This window comes from Pipistrellus kuhlii, unplaced genomic scaffold (genome assembly GCF_014108245.1).
Source record: "Pipistrellus kuhlii isolate mPipKuh1 unplaced genomic scaffold, mPipKuh1.p scaffold_m20_p_1, whole genome shotgun sequence".
Classification (NCBI taxonomy): Eukaryota; Metazoa; Chordata; class Mammalia; order Chiroptera; family Vespertilionidae; genus Pipistrellus; species Pipistrellus kuhlii.
The window spans coordinates 42698070-42720253 of NW_023425404.1; the positions used below are offsets into that span (position 1 = coordinate 42698070).

The 22184-nt window shown below is 37.6% G+C and overlaps 1 protein-coding gene across 4 annotated transcripts in view; it reads left to right on the top strand.

Moving 5' to 3' along the window:
* WDR72 (WD repeat domain 72) overlaps nt 1-22184 on the top strand; it is a 172015-nt gene that overhangs the window by 15731 nt on the left and 134100 nt on the right. For 3 of the 4 annotated variants that reach the window (XM_045582387.1, XM_036441441.2, XM_036441448.2), the window contains exons 2-9: nt 2569-2733; nt 7640-7746; nt 13141-13219; nt 14331-14505; nt 15176-15252; nt 16329-16448; nt 17694-17839; nt 18245-18341. In XM_045582387.1, the coding sequence (XP_045438343.1) occupies nt 2581-2733; nt 7640-7746; nt 13141-13219; nt 14331-14505; nt 15176-15252; nt 16329-16448; nt 17694-17839; nt 18245-18341 (954 nt within the window). In that variant the 5' untranslated portion in view covers nt 2569-2580. Of the gene's footprint in view, nt 1-2568; nt 2734-7639; nt 7747-13140; nt 13220-14330; nt 14506-15175; nt 15253-16328; nt 16449-17693; nt 17840-18244; nt 18342-22184 lie in introns of those variants that run through there. The other variant, XM_036441456.2, reaches the window with a different exon arrangement.

The window sequence follows — 22184 nt, forward strand, 5'->3', positions numbered from 1 at the left end:
ACTATCATTCAATCCTTAGACCTTATTCAAGTGTACCAGTTATTCCAGTGAGTCTCTTAGAGCTAATGAATCCAGTCTAGAACAAGGTTTTTGCAGTTAGTTCATATAATTTAGTCTCCTTTGGTTGGAACAGTTTCTTATTCTTTCTTTGACTTTCATGATCTTGACATGTTTGAATTTACAGACCCATTATTTTGTGGAGAGTCTTTCAATTTGTATTTGTCATGATAAGATTCAGGTTGTGCATCTTTGGTAGGAATATCACAGAATTGCATTTTTCCTTCTCATTGCAGGTTGTCAAGTGACACATGAATTTTTGTCCCATTACTGAAGTTGTTTACTTTCATTATGTGATTAAAGTGGTGTCTGCTAGGTTTTTCCTTTATAAAGCATTACTTCTCTGTGTTTGAAGCAGAAGAGGTTCAAGTTGGGATTATAGTGTTATTGAAACCAGAACTCAGGGTTAGTTTAGTACTAGGAATAATGTGTGATACTGATATACTGAACTGCAATGCTGAGAACATTTCCTATAAACAAATCTTGTTTGCATGGTGCTTAGGTACTGTACTAAGATTAGTACAGATCTATTATAGGTTACATACTCTTGTATGCTGGCCTAAGAAGTGAGCCGTGAGAAATTAGTTACTAAATCCCAAATAAATGAACTACAAATAAAATTTTGAAGGTAACTGAGCTAAGTGCTGCCTATATTGATTTTATTTTCATGGTGTCAATGAGTACTCAAGGTTATGTGCCTGTGTGTATATCTGTGTAACTGAACATTCTAAATAACATGCCCCAGGTTTTTAAATTTTATATTGGTTCTTACTCTTGTAAGGATTTAGTATCAAAGGTCTTGCAAGACAGGTCTTTATTTTTTTAATTTCTCAAGCCAAATGTGGAAAGTAAAGTTGGTATCTTCCTCCTCTCTTTTCTTTGATATTTTTGTTGAGAGGAGATATATACTGAGTGGCCAGTTCCCTGAATGCATAATAATCTGGCCACTCAGCATGTGTGTGTGTGTGTGTGTGTGTGTGTGTGTGTGTGTATGTATTAGAGGCCCGGTGCATGAATTCATACATGGGTGGGGTCCGGCCAGCCTGGCCAGGTGGAGGAGACATGGATGGTTGGCTGGCCTGCCTGCTGCTTGAACTCCTGGTAGAGGGGGAAATTTGCATATTAGCCTTTTATTATATAGGATATACACTGAATGGCCAGATTATTATGTGTTCAGAGATCATAATAATCTGGCCACTCAGTGTATATTACTAAGTCACAGGATAAAACTTACTAATTTGTTCTGTCAACTTAAAGCATTATTGACTCCCAAATTATTTGCATTTCTGAAAAGAATGCCTGTTTGAGGAGAAACTCTTATTTATTTTTAATATATTTTATTGATTTCTTACAGAGAGGAAGAAAGAGGGATAGAGAGTTAGAAACATCGATGAGAGAAACATCAATCAGCTGCCTCTTGCACACCCACTACTGGGGATGTGCCCACAACCGAGGTACATGCCCTTGACCGCAATCAAACCTGAGACCTTTCAGTTCGCAGGCTGATGCTCTATCCACTGAGCCAAACCAGTTTCGGCCGAGGAGAAACTTTTAACTCAATGTTTCACAAAATGTAATGTGCGTATCACTAGATGATTTTTCAGATCATTTTGGGTGGTACACAGTTTAAAATGATAATTATGTTTTCATTTTAACATTTGTCACTAACAATTTTATGAAAATTGCTCTTTAAAAAGGTTACCAAATACAAAATTTAGTCAAATAAAAATTAATTATTAAAGTAGTATAGATGGAACATGAATATGATGAAAATCATGACAGTCCTATATCAATCTTTAATGACTAGGAAACACTGGTTTTATGGAAAATATTTACTTTTTAATAGCAAAATTCAAATAATTGTTGATTAGTTGAGGTGACATTTCTGGGGAGAGAGAATCTGCAAAGCTTCTTCAAGTTCATAGTTTATAATCAGCTCTATTCTTTTAGTTTATTTTTAAATTTTCATTACTTTTAATATATTTTTATTGATTTCAGAGAGGAAGGGAGAGGGAGAGAGAGAGATAGAAACATGAATGATGAGAGAGAATCATTAATCAGTTGCTTCCTGCACGCCCCACAATGGGGATTGAACCTGCAACCTGTCATAAGCCCTGACTGGGAATTGCACCAGGATCTCCTGGTCCATTGATTGGTGCTCAACCACTGAGCCATGCTGGCCAGGCTGAGAGCTCTATTCTAGAGAGGCCTAGCTGGATTTTGGAGAGGCCAGGATCACCTAGCAGCAAAACTGGGTGTGGAGTGGACAGATTGTCTATTCTTCTCTTCATCAGCATCAGTTATCAAGAATTGGAATAAAAGTCATTCATCTTGGACAGATTAACACTAAGCATGGTCATTTAAGTGTCTCATGACTACCTTCCCCTCTAATGGATGGCTCTGGAAGAACATATTCAAATTGGTTTCATTATAAATCCACTTTGCGATGTAATCAGTTTCCTGAATCTAAGACTGATTACTGTGCACACTTCTCTCCTTCTCTGTTTCCAGGATTCTCTCAACATGAGGTCCTCCCTGCAGGCAGTCGCGCTCTGGGGGAAGAAGGCCCCTTCCCACAGCATCACCACCATCATGATCACCGATGACCAGCAAACAATTGTGACCGGAAGTCAGGAGGGTCAGCTCTGTCTCTGGAGTCTCTCACCTGAACTAAAGGTTAGTGAAAATATTATATAGAAATAGATAACACACAAAATAAGCACAGCTAGCAACTGTCTGCAATGTCAATGGATGGTTTGCATGCTTGTTAGGGAGATGATGCTTAAAGTAATAAATTGGTTTGATTTCTGGATTTTGAGAGAATGAAGTGTTACCTGATGGATCAAGATCATATTGGAAATTACATTATGACTATTGCTAATGTTAGTTACCAGATATTACCACCCTTTAAGCTATGCTGAGTTTTACTATTTTATATCCTGATTTATATGTTTAAGTAACTGAACTGCAGACATGTAAGTATAATTCTAAAAATTATGGCTCATTAATCTAAACAAAGGGCACCTTTGAAAACCACTATTAACTAAATGAGTAATATCTTAATTATCTGGGTGTTTCTGTCAGTTGGCCTTCCTGCTATTCTTTCAGTCTCCACTTGCCTGTGATTTTCACAGATCGTATCACAAAGCCCTAAATCCAATTTACTATTGTCATCCTCCTGTTTCAGAACCTGACCTCACCTAAGATTTAGCCCATTGATTAGCAATTAATTGTCTATGTCCTAAGTCATAAACATTTAACATATTGGAAGAGATATTTGCTTAGTGCTAGCAGCCAGTGGACCCAATTTGAACATTTAAACTAATGATGTACTTAAAGTATACTGCCCTCATTAAGAAGCCTTTTAAAGATCAAAGACTATTTTTAGCCTTTAAAGTTTGTCACTTTAAAACCTAAATTAACAATTAATTGTAATTCTATTTTATAGTGTGATTAGTTAACATCTCCCATCATTGAGCAGTTGCACTGCAGGACTGCCAAGAACCGCACAGCAGAGCAGCTCAGCTCCATGTTAATGAATATTCCTGAGAGAAGGAACTGGTGTTATTTCAGCCATTGAGCTTTGAAAATGGTGGCCCTCACACTGATTATCTTTGTCTCATAATTTAAATTCAGACCCCTAAGTGGCTAAAAATGTCTTGCTGTTCTTTTCAATATTGAAGTGTTGTGTTTTCTGGCTGGAATAGTTGTCTTATAATATGTAGGTTACTAAAGCTTAAGAAATTTTGAATCCTCACTTCTTTAGTTTTTCAGGTATGGTCCTGGTATTTAATTAACATTTATTTAATATACATTTATTGAGTGGATATTATAAGTAGACAGTATGCTACTGAGTTCAAACATGAAGGAGAAGACCTGGTGCTGGATGCCCAGGGGTTGCAATAGAGGAAGAATGCAGGCAAATGCAATGCAGTTATGTTATAATACAAGGTATTCTAATTAGGGAGTAGTTAGCATTGCATTGTCCATGGGAAACTAACCCATGCTTTTCTTTTCTTTTTTTTTCTTTTAGAAATATATTTTATTGATTTTTTTACAGAGAGGAAGGGAGAGGGATAGAAAGTTAGAAATATCAATGAGAGAGAAACATCGATCAGCTGCCTCTTGCACACCTCCTACTGGGGATGTGCCCACAACCAAAGTACATGCCCTTGACTGGAATTGAACCCAGGACTCCTCAGTCCGCAGACTGATGCTCTATCCACTGAGCCAAACCTGTTTCAGCAAGCCATGCTTTTCTTAGAAGCAAGTCTTTTGCTTGAGGTTGGAGCAGTGGTTCTTGCCCTCCCACACCCCAAGAGACATCTAATAATAATGGCAGAAACTTGTTGGTTGTTACAACTAGAGGAAGGGGGTGCTATTGCCATGGAGTGGATAGAGGCCAGGGATACTGTAAACATCCTTTGGGGCACATGACAGCCCCTCACATCAAAGAATCATCCCAGCCAAAGTGTCAATGCTGTAGTAATGATATTGAGAAATCCAGTGACAGATATGATGTAAGAATTAGAATCCAATCAGCAGGGATGGAAGAAACAAGGAGAACCATTAGGGAGTTTTAAATAGAAGGTTATATCAGCTTTATGTTTTGGAAATTTACTGTGAGGGTAGGTTGAGAAAGTTAATAACACCAATAAGAGACCGATTAGTATCAATGTGAGATTTTCCACATAAGAGTTCTCATTAACATTTTCTATGGCTAACCATAGGGCCAGAAAGAATGAACATCTCTTATTTTTCTCATAAATCTCAACCAACAATATATCAACTATTAGCAGGAAAAATATATAGGCTTTTCAAAATTCGAGGACAATTTTTAGTCCTTTTGCGATCGGAAAGGCAGTCAAGTGAGTGGTCCATCATTGATATTAATACTTAGTGGTTTAATTTTATTTTTCTTTGAAAAAATGAATATAAAAAGGCATAATTTGGGCAAGGGAGGTAGAAGGGAGGCCTGGAGGACATGGGAGATTGTAAGAGAGAGAGGATATAAATATGTGTGTGACGGAGTGGCTGTTGGGCAGTTTGAAGCTTAAGGGCATATCAAGGTGAGGACAGCAGGTAGAGGAGAAGGAAGTTGCAGGGGCTGGAATGTAAAATAATCTGGGAGTGACCCTGGGAAAGAAGAGGAAATGAAGCCTGGGCAATTGTAAAGAAGAGAGAACTGAGCAACAGTTAGATATGGGTGGAGGAGCAGGACAGTTGAAGAATCCTTCCAGATTTGGAGTTTGAGTGATGGGTGGGATGGGTGGGATAATGGCATTGTGTACTTGTATAAGGAATAGAGGTGATCAGAGAGTAGGAATAGGGAGGGAAAGAAGGTTGTTTAAGTTCTGGACATTTTGGAGTATCCAGATATTCATCAGAGGATTGGGTACATTTCTCTGTCTTCCCCTGTCTGTGGGTGTAGGATGGCAGGGTACAGATTATGCATGCTGCCTCTAGGCTCAGGGTCTCCCCAAAGACCTCTGGGACTTTTGTCTCCTAATGAGGAGCCTCTCCAAGTCCCATGCTAGGAACTTTCTCACCTGGGTTTGCTGGCATTGATTGCTGGTATTCATCATACCTTTGAGCATAAAAAAGGTGAGTTGAACATACATTTCCTTAGTATTGGAATGCTCTATTTTCTTTCTGTTTAATACTCACAAGGAAACATAACAATGACAAAATGAAGAAAGAATGGAGATATCTGGGTAAAGTTCTAGTTCATATTTACCAACTCTTGTATTATTGGGCAAATGACTTACATTCTTTGAACCTTGATTTCCTCACCTTTGAAATGAAGATTAAGCACTGTTCATAGCTGTACCAATGTCTGGGATTTGGTAGATGCTGCTCAACTTGTGTGTTCTTTGCTTTTTATCATCTGTGTCATTGGAAGCACCTGGGGTTGGGAAACACTGCTTCATAGAGGGAGAGCCAGTGGATAGAAGGAAAGATCTCCTGGCTCTCGTCATGATAATGACTAGGTGTGATTGCAGAATTTTTAAATTATTCTTCACAGCAGTCCTAAAATATGATAAAATTAGGAGACTAGTAAATTGACAAGCTTATTCAACTGTATGTGGGGATTTAGTAACAGAATGAGAACTTCATATGAAAAGCAATGGCGTTCCATTTTGATATCTTGTCTAAAGTGGACTTTTTCTGGAGGAGGGAATGTCCTGGTGTGCCCCAATTCATTGTTTAATTTGGTCTACAACATGTTGGACTTGGGGTTAAATTCCTAGGATAAGCATTTCCAAGTACGATGATGGGGAAACTTATTAATGTTGTTCTGAGATGGAACCTTCTAAATTTCCCAGGAATAAGGTAGAGTCAGAACTTGGATTGTAAGTGATACTAATCAACAACAAAACCCTCCTTGCAGCACTTGAAATGTAGTCCAATAATAGACTTTTTAAAAAAATATATAATATATTTTATTTTATTTTTTTTTACAGAGAAGAAGGGAGAGGGATAGAAAGTTAGAAACATCATTGAGAGAGAAACATTGATCAGCTGCCTCCTGCACACCCCACTATTGGGAATGTGCCCATAACCAAGGTACATGCCCTTGACTGGAATCGAACCTGGGACCTTTCAGTCCAAAGGCCAACGCTCTATCCACTGAGACAAACCAGTTTCGGACCAATAATAGACTTTTTAAAGAAATATTTCAGGTTATAATAGAAATAAGATGAAGGCAGAGAACAATTATGTTATGAAATTATTTGTTCTCATTAATATGGTTGTGTTATCATCCACATCTTTGTCTGCAGAGTTCAGAAAAAAAACACACACATCATGAATATTAATTCATTAGGAAATTAGATTTTTATTACTCATGAGACAAGTTTAATTAACCACATACTTACTAGTTATTCAAATTAAATTTTAGTCCCTTAATGACAATTCCTCCATTTCAGGGGATCTTGCATGTTTTCAATTTTGTAGTTTGATTTTTATAATTAAGCTTTACAAAATAATAAGGAATAGACTTTTTTTCACAAATGAAATAACGGGAGAATTAGGCCTTAGTGCCATAGTTTTAAATTCATAGATTAGAGAAAAAACTGGCATTTTAAATAATAGCTTAGTTGCAATTTTATTTTTAATATAGAAAAGTTTATTTCAAAGGCAGAAAGTCCAGGAAGGAATTATTATGGTTACAAAAGGCAAATATCTTGTGTTTTGTAAACTCATTTCTGAATTCTGAAACTAGCATATTAACATTCTACTATCATATGAGGCACATTTTGTGCATAATAAACATCAACACTGACTTATTTGTATTCAAAAGCCAGATGTTGCAGAACTGGTCTGGCCACCTTCTAGGCTTCATGGTGGATACAAAACCAAAAACAAACCAAAAAAATTTATACAACACAATTCCTTTACTTAGGAGTGCATTGTTCTGTGGATTTGGATATGCCATGTATCAGTTTTCGTGATGTCTATAACATAACACAACAGGATTTCCTTAGCAGAATTTTAAATATTAACGCGTCCTGCATGTGTTTTGTATGTTTTTAAATAAAACGTTTACAGCTCTTTAAAAACTTACCCTCATCATTTTCAGATTTCAGCTAAAGAACTTCTGTTTGGCCATTCTGCGTCAGTAATATGTGTGGCGAAAGCCAGAGACTTCTCTAAAGAGCGCTATGTCGTTAGTGCTGCTGAAAATGGGTAGGTATGATGTGTGAAGCTTTGTATGCGTCTCCATTTCCTCTCTGTTGTGGGGTTGAACCCTGGATTCAAAATAAGACCACTGGAGGCTGATGATGATTAAAAAAAGCAGGCAAGGATTTACTGAACTGGCCAGAACGGCTGCGAGAGAGAGCACCACATGCAGGTGGAGTCCACACAACCGCACTGTTCCAGGTGTAGTCAGTCCTTTTAAAGGTCCAAACCACAAAATCTTTCCTTTGTTCTGAATTCTAAATTCTAAAGGCTGGGAACAGCCCACAGGGTCATTCCCAGCCACATCCAGCTGTACATTGGAATGTGGCCCTATCTTGATTATCTGCAGTTTCTACTCCTGAAGCTACTGAGTCAGTGGGAATCAGTGTCCTGTGGTCCTGGTCCACAGGCACAGGAAAATTGCCTTAGCCTCCAGGTCTCAATCTGGAAGCTGAGGCAACTACCCTATTGTTTGAGCAAGTAAGTGAGTGCCGAAGCCAGAATAGCAGGGTTAAAATTCAAACAGCAGTTTTTACTCAAGTATGGTTGCTACCATATTTCACTCTCTATTTTTTAAAAGCATGGGGTACAGAATGCTAGGGTCAAAGGAAACCTTAGTGATGAGCATGTTCCTTTGGTACATAGAAAAGTTTAGATTTCGAGGGTTTGATTAATTTGTGCGATGATCCCCAGGAATGCAATCAGTACTATGAGTCCCAATATTGAAACATCCCAGTGTGTGTGTACCCTGCTTTCTGGCCCACCCCACTGTGTCAAGGACACTGGCAAATGCCAGCTATTACAGAATTGGAAGTGGGAAAGTCTGGGCGCTTGTCTTTTTTCATGTAGCAGCTCACTTTGAGCTCTTAAGCAAACCCATCCAAGCCTTCGCAGTTCTGCGAAACAATTCAGTTGTTACAGTCCTCGTGTTGTACACTTGTCCGAAGTCATTATGAAATGAACAGAGGAGAGGATTCAATTGTAAGTGGAATGGCGGGAGAGAGAAAGGAAAGGAACGTAGACAGTGATTTGGGTTCTGTTTTGTGGAAGTGAGATGTGTTTCAATGAAACAGGATTTGTAGGAAAAAGCCCCGCTGATGAAAGAACTAGGAGAAAGCAGACTCAGCTGATGAGTTATTTGCCCACGTATACTCAAGAACACAACATTGAATGAGCATGCATTTGTGAATGAGGGATTGGTTTACTGGTTGAAACAAGAGAACACCTCCTTTTTTGGTTTTAATCCAAAGAGAAATTACATGGCTCTAATTTCCAAGAACCAAAATAATGAGGAACCAAGTGTCCAATCTGGAGAAACTGATATCTAAAAAGTACTTATTTCCACAGCTTATACCACAGACCTACCTATTCCCATAATTGTTATACTTAGAGAGATTGAGTTTTGGATAAGGCTAAATAAAGTGAAATGTCTTAGCACCTTCGTTTTTAATAGTTGCCAGTAATTCTCATACAATAGGGCTGCCACAAAAACTGCTACACATACTGAAATATGTATTCCCACTCTAGAGAATCTGGGTATGTGTATGAGTTTTTTTTCTTCTGAGTTTACTTGGAGAATTGAGAAAAATAATAGCTATCTGAGAAATAGATCTGAAATGTAACTGAGTTCCAGATTGACAGTTTTGCCCACAGTGGTCTAACTCCAAAAAAGAGTCTATTCTTGATGATTGATGAATTCAGCTGTACAAATCCTGTGAATATGATTATTAAACAACCAAGGAGTCTAGTTTAGTTTTCCTTTTCAAATAGAATTAGAAATTTCTAGACCTCTGTTCCTTTGGTGTCCAAAACTTATCCTGCATCTGTAATATATTTCTTAGAGTTATTGCATACTCAACATATGCTAATTTAATGTTAGAAGTTATGAAAATTACTAGACTTGGACTATTATTTACCAAACAACAATGGTTTTGTATAATTTTCAGAAGTCTCAGGATATGACTGGGTACTTGGCCTTTCTGCCTCCAAGATGATCAGAGGGGCCATAAAATTGCCTCATAACCCAGTTTTTCATGTTTTTCCCCCTAAGTATTACATGTGTAAGCATAAATTCTAAGATTTAGGAATCCCAGTAAATTCTGGAGTAAATGAAAGGAAATAAACAATTGGAGACCTGATTATGAAACAATAGAGAGAGAGAGAGAGAGAGAGAGAGAGAGAGAGAGAGAGAGAGAGAGAGAATAAGAAGAAGAGAGAGAAGATCCTGAAAGTAGTCAGTGAGAAAAAGCATTATTTACAAAGGAATGTTAATTAAACTAATACTAAGTGAAACTATCAATTTAGAAGTGTATCTCTAACAAATATACCTTGAAAACATGAGGGCATAATAGTAACATTTAAGTCAAATACTACTAAAATTCCATCACTGCCAACAGATGCTCTATAAGTAACAAAATTCTAAATTATGTTCTTATGTAAGGACAATGATTTCAAAAGGGAAATCTGAGATGGGAGAAGGAATATTGAACCAAACAGAGGGAATATTTTAAAAAATGCAAATAAACATAAACTATATGGCACAATAATATTTATATACACTCCCCACTCCATCTTTGCACAATCCTAATCAACAGTTTCATATAATAGTATAATGATCAGATTCCAAATGTTCTGGTGTTTTAGCAGTATGTGAAGAGGTTGATTAACTTTAGACTTTCATATAATAGTATAATGATCAGATTCCAAATGTTCTGATGTTTTAGCAGTATGTGAAGAGGTTGATTAACTTTAGACTTTAAGCCAGATGTACATGGTAACATTTCCAGGGTACCTGTTAATAGAACAGTCAAAATAAATAAAAATAGAAGTAATAGAATATATAACTTCCAACTTAAAAAAGGAAAACAACAACATATTGTTTAATCCAAAGAAGACACACATAAATGGGACAAATAGAAAGCACAAAATAAGTTAATTGAAATAGAACAACAATCTAAATTATGTAAAGGTTCTAAGCCCTTCAATTAAAATACAAAGATCGGCAGACAAATAAAAAGAAAACAAAACATAAACCAGCATGAGGACATGGAAAAGTTAAAAGTAAGTAGAAGTAGAATGAAAAAAAGATTCATCAAATGAATAACAACCAAAATAAGGTTGATATAGTAGTATAAATATTTTATATAGATAAATATTTTATATCAACATACTCTTTAAGGCAAAAAGTCTTGGCACTGATAAAGAGGGTTTTTGAGTGTTAGTAAAACTTTTAAGCACCAGAAAGAGATGAGAATAAAGAGATGGGCAAACATCCTCACCGGAGCTTACATCAGATTACCTGCACAGCTTGTTTAACTAAAATGTGTGGGCCCCATGTTGAAGGAATGGGTTCAGTAGGGATGGGCTGAGGTTCAAGAATTTGCATTTTCTAACACCTTCCTGGACATTGCTGGAATATTCCAGAACAATCCTTATGCTGCTGGTTCAGAGAACATATTTGGAGTAGAGAATGTAGAAACATCAGTATCACTGAGGGAACTTTGCCTGATGCCCAAGTTTCAAGCCTGAACAATGTGATTTAATTAGTCTGGCTTGATGTCTGGGTTGGGTCCCAGATATCAGTAATTTCATATATATATATATATATATATATATATATATATATATATATATTGTATTCAGAGAGAGGAAGGGAGAGGGAGAGGGAGAAATATCAGTGATGAGAGAGAAATCATTAATCAGCTGGCTCCCAAAAGCCCCTCCCCTCACTTGGGATCAAACCCACAACCTGAGCATGTGCCCTGAGTGGAAATTGAACTGAACTCTGACCTTCTGGTTCATGGACCAATGCTCAATCCCAAAGCTACTCTGCCAGGCCAGATATTAGTACTTTTGAAAACTTCCTGATAATTCTAATGGATAGCCAGAGTTAAGAACCACTAGTTTAGAGATAGACTTACCTAGGAACAGGTTAACTGACCAGGAGATTTTGAAAACTGCACATGATAGGACCCAAACACTGAATCATAAATTTAGAATTTATGATGGTATTTTTTTAAAGTATTCCCAGAAGAATTGAGCATCATGTTAATAAAATCAAATTCCTTATAGAGATAAAAAAATTATATTGATGGCTGCTTAAGATTTTATTTTTACTTTTGACATACTTTTTTTGTCATTTGTTTGTTTGTTTTTTTACCTTTGAGATACATTATTCCACTTTCTACCATTCTTCTGGTCTTATTTTTCAGACACACAGTTACCCTCACCCATGACTCAAGTTATTTTTGGAACAAGGTTGAATATTAACGGAAATGGAAAAAAAAAAACAAACGGGAATATTTTCTTTCTAGAACATAGTTTTTCAACCTTAGTACTAATGGCATTTGAACCACTAGAAAATCCTTTGTTGTGAGGATCATCTTATGTATTAAAGATGTTTAGCCGCATTCTACTCTTTCTCCACTAGGTGCCAGTCGTGTGTTCCTAAATTGTGACAACCCGACTATCTCTGAACATTGCTAAATATCCTTTGTGGGCAAAGTCACCCCGGTTGAAAATCACTGATTTAAAAATTGAGTCCTGTTGTTTGACTAGAAAAGCAAAAAAGAGCCTGCCAGTCACAAAGTACAATTAACAACTTTAGTCCATATCTTGTTTCTTAATAGCTTCTCCCTTAATGCCAATAGCATTTTCATTTCTTCCATTAGAAATTGTGCTTATGTTTTGAAACTGTCAAAATAGAAGAATATTACAGGACAAATTCTGAAACAGCCATTTTGGTTGTTGTGAACAGAAACCATAGATATTTAAGCTGACTTACACTAGATGTATTTTAAAGCTGTATTTCATAACTGTGTCTATCTGTTGGTAACACATATGTGATCAGGTCAGTTTTCTAAACAACGAAAATTTTTTTAAACATTAAGTTGCAAGGATGATTTCAGGACTTCAGAAGCAAAGAAATAAACCCCATCAACGATAGACCAAATGTGGCCTCTTGGTGGCACTGTTCATTTTTATAAAACTGCTCCCCGGGCTCCGCAAGACGATGCATTATGCTTTTCAGAATATGTAGTTTAAGTTCAGTGAAATCAACCGTTTTCCAGAGGAGGCAGTTTCCATGGGAAGCTTGTGGAACTGTCCCTCCAGAAGGCTGTGATGACCGTATCCTCACAATGTGCTGTAGGCCAGACTGGCACTAAGGGAAGGTGTGCAGGCCGGCAGCAGGTGTAATTGCCCAGACAGAAAGGCACAGATACAGTGTGCATCCCTGCTAATGACCACGGCATTTTCTTGCCCAGTAATCTGTAACAAAAAGCCCCATAAACGATCAGGCTGCGTTTAAGTGCAGCGCTGAAGAAAAACTTCGTGGCACAGAAATTATTCCAGCCAATTGAGTGGAAATGACAGAGAATAATACGAGGTTATCTCTGCTAGGGAGATGTGTGTATGGAATGTCACCAACGGGCAGTGCGTGGAGAAGGCCACCCTTCCCTACAGGCACACTGCGATCTGCGTGAGTATGGGCGCCTCCTGCAGCACCTTTTTGGGTTTTGCAACTCCCTCAGGGCATCACCAGGCACACATTCCAAGAAATGTCTTTGGAGGATATTTTTTTTTCTTGAATGTTTTATTTTTGTCATTGGACGATAAAGTGGCCAGTTATCATCTTTTACTTTGGCATTTTTCTCCTCCCAAAGTTATTATTCAGCCTTTTTTTTCTGTTCTTAGCATAGATAAATTTGAAAGACAATTTTCTTATTTTGTTTTTCCTTAAGTACATTCACAACACACACACACACACACAGAGAAAGATTTCATTCTAATGATGTGCTGTTTTATAAAGCAAAAATGGTTTTTTTGTGTTGTTGTTGTGTTTTTTTTTCTCCTGGTTTCCAATTTTAACCTTTCTTAGGAGGATAGATTCTGATTTTGTTATCCATGAAGAGAGCAAGAGGCATAGTCATAACCTTTGTAATCACTTCCCAATATTTAATACAGGTCTTGGCTTTTGGTAGACAGACTCTAGCATAGATGTAAGGTAGTTGCATGATCCCAGTGATGCTGACAGATTTTCATATTTCATTCATTGCTTTTAGCATTCATGACCTGCACTGCAACACCAACCAACTCTCTTCAGTGACCAAAACCAGTGCAGTGAGAGAGCCTTAAGGGTAGACCATACTACGCAATCTTTAATGAAAGCCATTCCCAAAACTTATTCAGCACCAACATTCCTCCAATGCTCTTCAAACACTTTTATCTCTTCTTAACATGTAGCAATGTTACTAGAATAAGGAATCTGTTTTGTGTGGTTTTTTTTTTGTTATTATTGTTCTTTAGTTCTACACATCACTCCAGAAATAATAGACTTGCGAACTTTCCATGATTTGGAATAATGTTCCCACTTCACGAAAGATCCCCCTTTCTATAAATAAATTATGAAATACAAATGAGACTAAAGTGCAAAATCAACACTTTAGAAGTGGGAAATAACCTAAGTCAAAGAACTTTTAGTTGCTCTTCAGTCTGATACCTTAATCGAATAGATGATAAAATTAAAATCCAGAGAATTTATGTTAATGGCTAGTGATAATTGCATTTTTGCTTGAATTCCATTTGCACAGTATTACCACTGCTCGTTCCGGATGACAGGAGAAGGCTGGCTTCTATGCTGTGGAGAATATCAAGACGTTCTTATAATTGACGCCAAAACCTTGGTTCTAGTTCACACGTTCACATCGTCCCAGTCTCCTGACTGGGTCAATTGCATGTGCATCGTTCACTCCATGAGAATTCAAGGTAACGGCCGGGTAATACATAGCACAAAGAGGCTGTATATGAAAATATGACTTTGAACTATTGGTTAAGTTATTGGGCAAGCATCTAGAATGATTCTTTATGTTACTTGGTAGTGGGGATAGTTCCTTAAACCAGATTAAGAAAAACGGGGACACCCAGGCAATTGGTTCAGGGTGTTGTTGGAAAGTCAGCACAAGGGTAAAATGTGGAAAGAGGAGAACCTGTGTGGGCACCACCCAACTCTGGTTGGTACGTTTTGAAACGTAACAAGAATGAGTTTCTTGTGGCTTAGCAGGACTCTTGGACCTCTCATCCTGCTGTATCTTCTAGATGTGCTAGTGAAGAGAATTCCATTTCTATAACGAGTGACTGCCCAGGGAAAGAAAGGCTGGTTCCATACTGACGTCTGGGATAGGAAGGTGCGATATTGCCAACAGGATGGTGTTTATGTGGTTCTGCTTTTAGAGCGGCTCTCCTTTTGTTATGGGGTCTCTTTGGAACGTTAAAATCGATGTAAAACCTAATCTAAAATGTTTATTTAAGAAAACAACAAAGCTGAATATTTTTCACTGGCATAGCCCTGCATAGTCCCTAAATGACCATGAAATGATCTGTATATCTGCCAGTTACTGCAGTGGTCACTTATCTGCAACCATTGTTGTTTTTGCAGAAGATTCTCTCTTGGTGGTATCAGTTACAGGGGAACTCAAAGTGTGGGATCTCTCGTCATCTATCAACAGCATTCAGGTTGGCTTTGAAACTTTTTTTTCTCCATCCATATTTATGGACATTTTAAAAATTACAGGGATAGTGCATGCTTATTTTTAGAAGTTCAAATACTATAAAAGAGACTACGTTTTATCTCTGTGTATCTCTGTGTGTGCTTCTCCTATTCCTCTTCCTGCTTCTAGTGCCAGGGGTGGGCATTGGAAGCAGATGAATTGTGTCCTTCCATTCTTTTCTCCATGCACATGCAAATGTTTTATACACACACACACACACACACACACACACACACACACACACAGAGAGATTATGTTTTAATTAAAAATATAAATTGTAGGAGAATCTCATTCTGTCCCTTACATCAGGAGACCTGCTTTTTTCTGTGTGTGTGTGTGTGTGTGTGTGTGTGAGAGCAGTGGCAGGGAGATGACTATGTGCAGCCGGGGGTCACATACCCTGGTAGTCCAGTGTATTCCCCTGCTCCCTGGCTGTAGGCTACAAGTTGAGGTGATGGACAAAAGCACAGTCATACATTTGTTGTGCTTGCTGGTGCAGGAATTGTTTGGCTGCCCCCTGGGGCTCTGGGCTCTCCGGAGTGTCTTGAATGAGGAAGCCCGGGACTGTATTGGCATCCTGAGCCCAAGAAACACACACCCAGCATTTTCAGATTGAGAATATAGTGTCTGGCCACTCTTCGATCTTGTCAAAGCATTTTGTGTATTTTCCTGTGATAGCAATTAAGATACTGCAGGGTTTTGAAATTTTATTTTCCTTTTTCTTTTTGGTTTGTCTTTCTGCCAAGTCTGAATGTCAGTAACTCAGTCTTAACATTCTCAGAATCCAGCCTAGACCCCCATAGAATATTTGTTGAGTGAGTTTACATGATGAATTCTTGAATCCACATGGGTTTCCTGCTCATGCTATTTTTTGCAAAGTAACTTCGGAGTTCAGAAATTTAAAAAGGAAACGGGGGTACTTTTCATTTTTTTAATAATGGTGTGATCTACTTCAGGTGTTCAGAGAAACAAATCTGATACAGTGGCATGTATAGTAAATGACCTATAACTTGTACTAAAATGTTTTTATTCCTTTTGAAGGAAAAGCAAGATGTCTATGAAAAGGAATCCAAATTTCTTGACTCCCTGAACTGCCGGACAATACGATTTTGCACATATACAGAGAGACTTCTATTGGTGGTATTTTCTAGATGTTGGAAGGTATTATAAAACAACATAATAAATGCCAATGCTATACAAATATAATTTTTAATTTTTTTTCTTGTTCAGTGAAATTGTTGTAAGGATATGATTTAAAATATGATACAAACACTTTATTATATTATGACCACAGCATGGATGACCTGTCTTTTTTGCCTGACTGTTATTAGTTATGCTGTTTTGCCTCTCAGGAGGCAAATGTAATAGTAAGTGCTCTTATCATTGATAACAAACCATATTAATAAAGAACATTTATCTCTAGATTATTTTCAAAAGTTAACGCTTGATCTTTAGAATTAAAAATAAAACTAATACTTTCACCCACATAAATCGGCCCTATTTATATACTAGAGGTCCGGTGCACGACATATGACATTTGTGCTCTCAGGGGGCGAGGGGAGTCCCTCTGTCCAGCCTGCACCCTTTTGCAGTTCAGGTGCCCTTGTTCCTGCCACCGCTGCTGCACTCACCAGCCATGAGCCTGGCTTCTGGCTGAGTGGTGCTCCCGCTGTGGGAGTGCACTGACCACCAGGGGGCAGCTCCTGTGTTGAGCATCTGCTCCCTGGTGGTCAGTGTGCTTCATAGTGACCAGTCATTCTGCTGCTCAGCCAATTCGCATATTACCCTTTTATTATATAGGATGTATTTCTTTGTTTGCTTTGTCACTACATTTGTTTTTTAGGGAATGTATATTTCTTTTTTTGTAAATAGATTCACTGATGTCTCCAAGAAGATTAAAAAAAAAAAAAAAAGCAAAGTTATCATCACTTGATAGCACTCTCTTTTCCTTTGGTGTTTCATATACGGGGTTCAGTTAATGACTCTATATTGTCTTATGTATATGCTGATATATTTTAAAACAAAAATATTAAGCGTATGGTCTAACACATGATCTCTACTATTTAGACGTTTTTGTGTAGCACGTTTTCAAATGTTAAAGTAGATTACCCATATGGGAAGAATAAAACTATAGAGAGATTTTAGGATTTCTAATCTCTGTGCTTAATGGACATATTAGCCAAATAATGTTTACCTACTGAAACCTACCTTAGGACAATAAGAAAAAATAAGTACTAGCAGAATATCTTAATACCGAGTACAGTGTGGGCTATCATCAATACTTAGTATGTTGTTGCATTAATACTGTAAACTAAATAGTCTTGAAGAGCACAACTTATCTTTCACCTCATTGGCAGGTTAGATCGGAAGCTTTTGCTAATGTGTATCATTCATTTTGGGCTTTAGGTTTACGATTATTGCGATTTTTCCCTTCTGCGGACTGAAGTCAGTAGACGTGGGCAGCTCTTTGCTGGCGGGGAGGTGCTTGCTGCTCACAGAATCATCATCTGGACAGAAGATGGTCACAGTTACATCTATCAGCTGCTGAACAGGTGGGCTCAGATGGGAGCGGCATACAAAACATTCAGGTTGGAAATGAACTTTGGGAGGTTTATTATGGAAAGATCCCCGCATGCTGCCCATGATCAAAAACCAGAACAAAACAACTTTGGCACTGGAAGATTTACTCTGGGCTTGGTGGGCTTGGGCCTTTGTATAAAACAGCAGGGGATGGAGGAATGAGATTAGCCATGTATAACTTGTACAGCTGGTGCTGGGCTTTCAAAAAGTCACTTGTAATTATTAATCCAACAATTTCTAACTAGAGTTTAGAAACTTGAATGGTACCATCCGGCTTTTGAAATTGGGGAGGGGAAAAAAAAAACACAAAACACGCACACGAATAAAGAGCCCCAAAGTTCTAAACTTTGCTTTTTTTTTTTTTTTCTGCTACGCAGTGGGCTTTCAAAAAGCATATACCCTGCTGATGGAAGAGTGCTTAGAGAGACCATTTATCCTCATTTACTGTGCTCTGCGTCTGTGCAGGAAAATAAGGTAATGCAAGAAAAGGGGCTGCTCAGTGCTGTTTCGCTCCGGTTCTCAGTTAAGTGCTGCTTTGTCTGTAACAGACTCAGGCTTGAAAAACTGAATTGAAGAATCACATCAATTTGTTAATGAGAAAATCAAATCTAACAGTTAGTGGCTACTAAAGAGAAAATTTTGCATTTTAAAAAAAAACACACCCTGTCTTCAAGTCTTATTAAAAAATGCTTATCTGTTATAGAAAAATGATAAATGTTTTTAAGAAGGAGGAATGAAAATTCCAACTCTACCACCATAAATATTCATTGTAAGTATGTTTTATCATGTGTATTTACTCACTGTAATTGGAAAACTTTTTAAACATTTGAAAAGTTGCAAAATTATTTCAATCATCAGTCATTTACCTTTTGCTTAGATCCACCAGTTGCCAACATTTTATTTTATTTGGTTTCTCTCTCTCTGTACATACACTCACACACACACACACACACACACCACACACCACACACTTTTCAGTGATCTTTTTAATATATGGTTTGATACAAGATTAATCTTTTAATGTATCTTTCCAATTTTTAAACTTTATCAAAATGTTTATATCTCACTTTTTAAAAAAATACTGACATCATTTTCACATATATTTAGCTCTTTTTATGAATATCAGATCTAATTAAAACACATTTATTTATGAATCCTTACAAATTTGAGGATATAATTGTGAGCTTTTACTTGGCAGAATTATATCTTTGACACTCTGTGAAGCCTGAAGATTTAAGCAGTTATTTTGTTATAGTAGTGTTAACCACAGTGGTGTGTTTTTTTTTAAACCTATTGGACTTAGTGATCAGTTAATTATCAAAATGGTATTTCATGGAGAATGGAAGAGTTTTGAATCACTGATGTGTCAACCAAGGAAGCATGTTAATTGTAATAGAGTGACGGTTTGCATAATCAGCCAGCATAGCTGTCGGAAATCCTACAGTTCAGCGATTGTTCCGCTGACATATCTGTGAGGTTTTGTTGCAAAAAAGTTGATTAAGAAGCTGTCAGCCAAAAATTAGAACTACTGGTACCGCTGGGGCGTAGGCAGACCTCGGGATTATGGCATTTGGTGCTATTTCTGCCTTCCTCCGCGGGCAGCACTGCATCTGTGTCCCGTTGATCACAAAAGCAGCATTGTGGCCGACTCAAGAGGCGTTTTTAGTTCTTTTGAAAGGGCCTGCTCTTTTTTCCTTTTTTACCTCTAGATTGCAGTTTTACAAAGCACAGTTTTCCCTAAAAGTTACATATATGTAGTGTCCTTAAGGAGCTTCTAGTCTACTGCAAGTATAAACTTTGTACACATAATTATAAGGAAAAAATACAGCAATTCCAGAGCAACTTTAAAACATACTAATCTTCTGGGAAGCTACCTTGTTTTGTTTCTCAAAATGTGAAGATAAATATTGATGGGCCCTCTACCAGGGCTTGTTGTTTAGAAAGTTGTGTCTGTAGTGCTTGTAAACCAGTGCAATATACCAGAATGGTCTAAAACTGAGAGATGATGATCTACCCTAGACCCTTGCTCCCCCTTTATCCAGACAAAAAAAGGAAGTCAGGTATTATTCTCCTTATTCAAAACATCATCACTACTCACTCATTATAAGACTTCTTAGTGGCGCTTGCAATTAGGTGGTGAAAGCATGTTGGTGGAGTGGGGAGATGAGTTTGTTAGACCTGGAGAGCTTAGGAAAGGGTGCTGTGTAAGCATTTAATGTTGACTGGGTTTTTTGGGGGAGGAATGGATAGATAGAACTAAATTGATAGTGATATGCTCTCAGGGTCACCCTTTGTGATGCAGGGGACATACCTGCTCATGCAGCTGTAGTAGCAAGAACTGGCCTCCCCGTCCTTTCAGCAGCTTTCTTAGTCTTCCAAGCTTTCAGTCATATCTGATGAGGCCTGTGGCTGATACGATGAGGAGCCAGGCTTCCCAGGGTCTTTGTTGAGGAGTAAGACTGCAGTCTAAGAGAGAGTAACAGGGATACAAACAACCTGAGGGTTGCAGGTAAGACATTTGGGTGCGTGAACTGAGTAATGACAATGATGGAGATGATAGTTCTTGTAATTGTCATACATACACATGGCTTCATTTACACGAGTAACCACCATGTTCCCATTTTAAAACTGATGTTCAGAGAGGTTAATTCTCGGGATTTGAGACAAGGTAGTTTGGCTGGGGAGTCTGGTACTGGGTCTCTGGATTGAGTTTCTCAGTTGTTCTGAAAGTGGATAATAAGACTGGTTAATATTTGTTGAGTATGTACCAAATGCCTGGCCCCATTCCAAGCACCTTACCTCATCAACTCAGTCCTGACAGTAATCCCACATAGTAGGTGCCTTTATATTTTAAATATGTTTTTATTGATTTCAGAGAGGAAGGGGGAAGAAGAGAGAGATTGAAACATCCATGATGAGAAAGAATCATTGCTTGGCTTCCCCCTGCATGCCTCATACTGTGGAATTGAGCTTGCAACCAGGCATGTACCCTGATTGGGAATTGAACCGTGACCTCCTGGTTCATTGTTCAATGTTCTACCACTGAGTCACATAGGCTGGGCCATAGTAGGTGTCTTTATTAGCTTTCATTCCATGGCTAGGGACCATGAGACATAAAAAAGTTAAGTAAATTGTCTAAAGTAATTAGCTCCTTTAATAGAGTTAGTATGTGCTAAAACCAGTATTTGAATCCAGGCAGTTAGCCCCCGAGAATTCACTCTCAATGACTATTTTATTACATCTTGGAGAATGGATACTCTTTGTCATGGGTACTGATCCTGATATGAACGATCAGAATTCATATGGTAAGAGACTCTGGTCAGGCATTCAGGTGAATTGCCAAACTAGTGAGGGAACAACAGCACAAGTTGCTGGGAGGGAAGAGATGCGCTGCCCCAACTTGAGTAACCCACCAGCCTCTCAGAGCTTCATTCTCATCAACATATGACGGGAGGCTGGACTGGTGTTCAATTCTAAGGTTCCTAAAGGCTGAGAGTATTTGAGAAGTTAATTTAACCAAGTTTTATCAACACCATTCTAACACTTACAATGATGTGGCTATGAGAACTCTAAGACCCCATATTGCCTCCTGAATCTTAAAAACAAGACAAAGCAAGGTTTATTCAGAGAACTGACTTCATATCAACTGTTTTTCTTTTCATTTCTTAGGATTATAGAGGATTACATATCTTTTTTGAACTGTCTTGGATTCGTTTCTTATTTTCATTCTATTTTAAGTTTCCTTATCTCCACAAGTAGAATAACAATATTTACTTACTTTGTAGCTTTGTTGTGAGGATTGAATGTAGCAGTATTTTGGCCCCTAATATTTTCTAAAGATAAATTATAGAATTTCCCCACTACTTTATTTAAGTTTGGACCTTCAAATATGTATTTTCTGATGAAGAAATTCACTTTCTTAGTCTTCTTTTTAAAAATTAAACATTTTTTAATTACAGTCGTATAGTATACATATTTTAACAATTTATGGACTCATTCTAATTTTTCTTTTTGTGGCCACAGGAAATTTGATATCAAGTATGTTGAATTTGAAAAGAAAAAAAAAAGGTCAATAGAAAGTGGAAAGTATATTAATTACACAAAATTACTATACAAACATTAGTTGTTACTATTTTAATGGATAGATGGAACATAAAAAATGAAGCCTTCTTAGTGGACAGTGGAGTATTGTTATCAAGATATGGACTCTTGAGACAGAATTGCTGGGCTCCAGTTCACTACCGTCTATATCACCTTCAATAAATTAAATCTTCACTCTCAGTTTATTCATCTGTAGAGTGAAGACAATAATAGTAC